The sequence below is a fragment of the Cynara cardunculus genome (assembly GCF_001531365.2).
Source record: "Cynara cardunculus var. scolymus isolate 2C chromosome LG 13, CcrdV1, whole genome shotgun sequence".
NCBI lineage: Eukaryota > Viridiplantae > Streptophyta > Magnoliopsida > Asterales > Asteraceae > Cynara > Cynara cardunculus.
In genome coordinates this window covers 31,392,930-31,397,941 of record NC_037540.1, presented here as the reverse complement: position 1 = coordinate 31,397,941, position 5,012 = coordinate 31,392,930, and the positions used below count along the sequence as shown (strand labels likewise).

The following is a 5,012-nucleotide window of genomic DNA, read 5'->3' as shown; positions in this document are numbered from 1 at the left end:
TTTAGATTTTTTATATTTAAAATGAGATGTTTATCCTGTATTTGATTGTGTTTATCTGCAGTTAGTTACACGAATTCAGATATGGGATGAAATCGGATAAGGATGAACGAGTTTAAGAGTTTTTAAGAGTTTTAGCCAAATATTTTATAAGATAGTATATATATATGTGTGGTTGGGTTCACGTGAGACCAACATGTTTTTGTGAGACCCGTGAGACTTTTTTACATTTGAAACTTCACAGCAAAACACTATGAAAGTTATAAAGGCCGAACCTTCACAGCAAAACAATGTGAAAGTTACCCTCACAACATTTTGCTGTGAAGTTTCAAGTGCAAAAAAGTGGTCTCACGGTTCTCACGAAAATAGGTTTACCTTCACAGCATTTTGTTGTGAAGTTTCAAGTGTAACACGTGATCCCAAGTCTATATATATATATATATATATATAGAGAGAGAGAGAGAGAGAGAGAGAGAGAGATGAGTGATCAAATACAAATCACTCCTTTTTGTGCAAACCCTACAAACCAATCTCATCCATCCATTTTCAAGATCAAAGATCATTATTAAAAAAAACTATTTTAGTAAAGTAAATAAAATTATTATTATTTTATCTAAGAAAGGACAAAACTGGAAAAAGTTTTAAACGTTTCAACTTATTGAAATATACTTTCCTCGTATTCAATCCCCTTTCATGGCATTAATTCCGTTCAATCAACAATAAAGAAAGAAACATTTTGAAAACCGAATAATATGATTTCATTAGTGAAATTAGTTTCATGAATGAATATTTTTGAAAACTGAATAACATGATTTCATTAGTGAAATTGGTTTCATGGTTCCTAATCAAAATGAAATTTGATTTATTAATAAAATATATATGGTTCAGTCAATGAAACATTTTTTGAAAATTGAGTAACATGATTTCATTAGTGAAATTGGTTTCATGAATGAAATATTCTGAAAACTGGATGACATAATTCCATTGATGAAATTGGTTTCATGTTTCCTAACCAAGATGAAATTGGGTTTATGAATGAAATTAAATATGATTCAATCAATAAAACATTCTGAAAACTGAATGATATGATTTCATTAACGAAATTGATTTCATGGTTCCTAACCACAATGAAATTAGTTTCATGAATGAAACATTTTGAAAATTGAATAATATGATTTTATTAATGAAATTTGTAAAGAAATAAATTTATTAATGAATTTTACAAATGAAATAAAATAATATACTCAAAATCTGGAAAATATCACAACTATATTATTAATAAATCTGGAAAAAAATTGTAAATTGAATAAAAATACCGATTTCTTTTGTTATTATGAAAATGAAATAAATAAATTCCTAAAAAGATGATTATAAATAAACTCTGAAATTGACGAATTATTTTTATTTAATAAAATAATAAAAAATATTAATGTTGATAAATATTTATTAAAAACAAATTGATTGATCATTTTCTAAAAACCCCTCTAATTTATATGCTTCTAGATTTAGACATAATTAAAATAGTACCAAAATTATAATTATAAAGTCAAAAAACAATCATACCCTTATGCATTAAAAATAAAGAAAAAAAAAATGGAATTATACTATTGGTTGATGCTATTTTATATAGTTTGTATCAAGTGGATGGTTTGCAAAGTAAACCCCCCCAACACACACACACACACACACACACACACATATATATATATATATATATATATATATATATATATATAGGGTTGCGTTCACATAAGACCAATCTGCTTTCGTGAGTCACATGAAACCACATTTTTACACTTGAAACTTTACAGCAATTCATGGTGAAGGTAAAAAAAGAATCCGAAACTTCACAGCAAAAAACATTGTAAAGATTACCTTCACAATGTTTTGTTGTGAAGTTCCAAGTATAAAAAGATAGTCTCACGAAAACAGACTGATATATATATATATATATATATATACACGTTGGGAAATGGCTACACACCTTTTCATGGAGGTGATGCATATATATATATATATATATATATATATATATATATATATATATATATATATATATATATATATATATATGCATCACCTCCATGAAAAGGTGTGTAGCCATTTCCCAACGTTTACAATTTTGATCAGGTTTAAACCTCTTCTTATCTTGGTCCTAGCCCATCATTTTCATGGCAAGTCCTTTACCGGTCATTGATCTAAAAGATATGACAAATATGGTGACCAATTCTTTTCAACATCAACTCCTATCACTTTCTCGATTTTCCTTTAGTAAAAAAAAAGTTTGATTTAACTAGTTTGTTTTTATTTTAGTGCAGTTAAGTTAAATACATATTTAAGACAAATATGTGAAAATGACCGTTTTCAAACAATATATACATATATAGGATCATGTTTAGACGAGAATTAAACATTTTGAAAAGTTTCAATATCATATATGATTACATATTGTTACATTGATTTCACATAAATGCTTAACCATATATGATTCAACACACCCAAAGAATGTTATCATATATGATATTGAGATTTATCAGCTTCTCACAAAATGTTTAACATCGTGCATGATCCTTCTTTTTCTTTTCTCTCTCTCTCTCTCTATATATATATGTATATACATATTTGTCAATAACACAAATCAAACATAAGTGAAACTCGGGCTACAGACAAAAAGAAGGTTGTATTGAAATACAGACAAGTTAGAAGTAATAAACTCGGCTCTCTGATCTTGCTATACCTCTCTCTTTCATACACAAACAAATATAGGGTTTGGTAGTTGTACAAAAGTTTGATTTCCTAACTAACAAACTAGATATAATAATTGTGCTAATCTTGTTAGTAATGCTTTGTAGGTTCTGTACGAGGATGTGGTTGGCAGAAGATTGGCGCATACATTAACCTTGGGGCATACTACCTTGTGGGCATTCCTTTAGCCGTTTTGCTAGCTTTTGTATTGCACATAGGAGGAAAGGTACAAAAACACTATAATTCTTTCTAATTTCTAATTTATTTTTGGACTACAAACCTCACTCTTCTATTATATATATATATATATATATATATATATATATATATGTGGTTTGTTTAGTTTATAACTTTGGCATATGAGCAATACCAAGTAAATGGGTGTAAACATGATTAAGAGGATTGCTACATAACTACTCATAAGAGATTCTTCATCTTTTATAAGCTTGAAATCTTTTGAGACGATAAACTTGGGATGACTATAACTTGATTTTACTACCGTAACAGTAATGTATTATGCAGGGACTATGGTTTGGGATTATTGGGGCGTTGCTCGTCCAGGTGGTTTTGCTGCTGACAATTACCATACGTACAAACTGGGACACAGAAGTAACGCTTTCTACTTTACTCAATATTCGGGCTTGCACAAAAGAATTGTTTTCATGAATCTAAAATTTCTAGGTAGGAAGAGTGAAGCTTCTAAGATGAGTAGAACTAGCTCTTCCATGCCCAAAAAGTATATGCAATGTTTGGAGATCTCATTTGAAAATCAAGGGCTTGTTTTCAGTTGAAATCTCCGAGCATCATGTACATCTTTGACTACTACATGGTAATATAGTAGAAGATTTTCCCAATGTTAAAAATCATAAACCCCTCTTAAGTATGGATGTTTAGCTCCTATTTGACCTTTTTACACTTTTCTATTGTGGATGTAGGCTAAGAAGGCTCGAGAAAGGGTCTACGAGTCTGCATTGCCTGTAAACATTGTATCTTAATGGAGAAATGTGCCAAACATTGCAGTAGGAAGGTGTTCATTGTTGGGACGAATTCTCAAGTTGGATTGAAGGGAGGAGGAATTCAAGGACATGATAACAGAGTAGACGATAAGGGATTACTGTATTGAATGTTAAAATCGGTTAACCCTAAAATAGTTGTATTACAAAATAAAGAATATATATGTATTTTGCTGATGATTTTGTCTTTGTTGAATCTCAACATGTATCAAGCTTATAAGGACTTTCCTAGAAAAAAAACATCGTGAGTAGAATATTTGTGAGTGCTCTCCAAAAAGATTGTGTAGATAATGCAGCTTTGGTTTGTTCATGAATTGGATCAATAACGTAGAGAGTAGCTCTCCAAAACATCAAGTTAACTCAAACATGGAGATGGTTGTAAGTGGCGATGTAGAGGTAGAAACAATGAGCTAAAACTCATGACTCATAAATCCTACATAAGGACTAAAGTGAAATGGTTGGAGACTTGTGGTTGGACCATATAAACCTGTGGTTCATAGCCATAGAGGTGAAACCCATCATATCATAAAAAGAAGTTGGTCATGTGGTTCTGATTAAAATTTGGATTCTATCTGGACAACTTTTCAATTTCATAATACTCATATCCTTAAAATAAACATCATCAATTAGCAATAGTTATAATCAACAAATCAATTTTCTATACAAACTATAGGAATCAAAAGTGTAATTCACTCAAAAATTAATTGTGATTCACATTTGAAAAAAAAAAAAAAGGATTGTTTATTAAAGATATTTTATATATCCAATCACAAATCAAATTTTATAAATTAAAATTAAAAGATTATTAAATTGACAAAATAATTTTCACGTTATAAAATCCCAAGTTTATGAAAACAAAGAAAATGAAGAGAAATTTCATATATCTCTTGTTGGCATAGAAATACCCAAGCAAATTATTAAAATTGAAGTACATTAAAAATTATTATAACATAATCAAACTACAAATAATTAAAATAATAAAAAATTAAAAATCTAAAAAGTATAGAAAGTTAAGTATGGCTAAAATTATTAACATATAATCAAACTATAAATAGTATTTTATATATATATATATATATATATATATATATATAGGGAAGGGTTCAAACGAGAACCCATGTGATTTACGAGAACGCAAGAACAACTCAATAACCTCATATTGTGATAAAAAATAAAATTAAAAGATTTTTTAAATTAAAATTAAAATTTAAAAAGATTTAAAAAAAATTAAAATTAAAAGGGTAATAATTGAACATC

General features: G+C 28.4%; 1 protein-coding gene across 1 annotated transcript in view; it reads left to right on the top strand.

Moving 5' to 3' along the window:
• The window catches only part of LOC112524645 (protein DETOXIFICATION 16-like), an 11,674-nt gene extending 7,609 nt beyond the window's left edge, over nucleotides 1-4,065 (top strand). Inside the window, exons 6-8 of the mRNA XM_025134571.1 lie at nucleotides 2,850-2,968; nucleotides 3,265-3,351; nucleotides 3,678-4,065. Coding sequence (XP_024990339.1) covers nucleotides 2,850-2,968; nucleotides 3,265-3,351; nucleotides 3,678-3,737 — 266 coding nt within the window. The 3' untranslated portion in view covers nucleotides 3,738-4,065. The remainder of the gene's footprint in view (nucleotides 1-2,849; nucleotides 2,969-3,264; nucleotides 3,352-3,677) is intronic.
• Nucleotides 4,066-5,012: the final 947 nt, after the last annotated feature.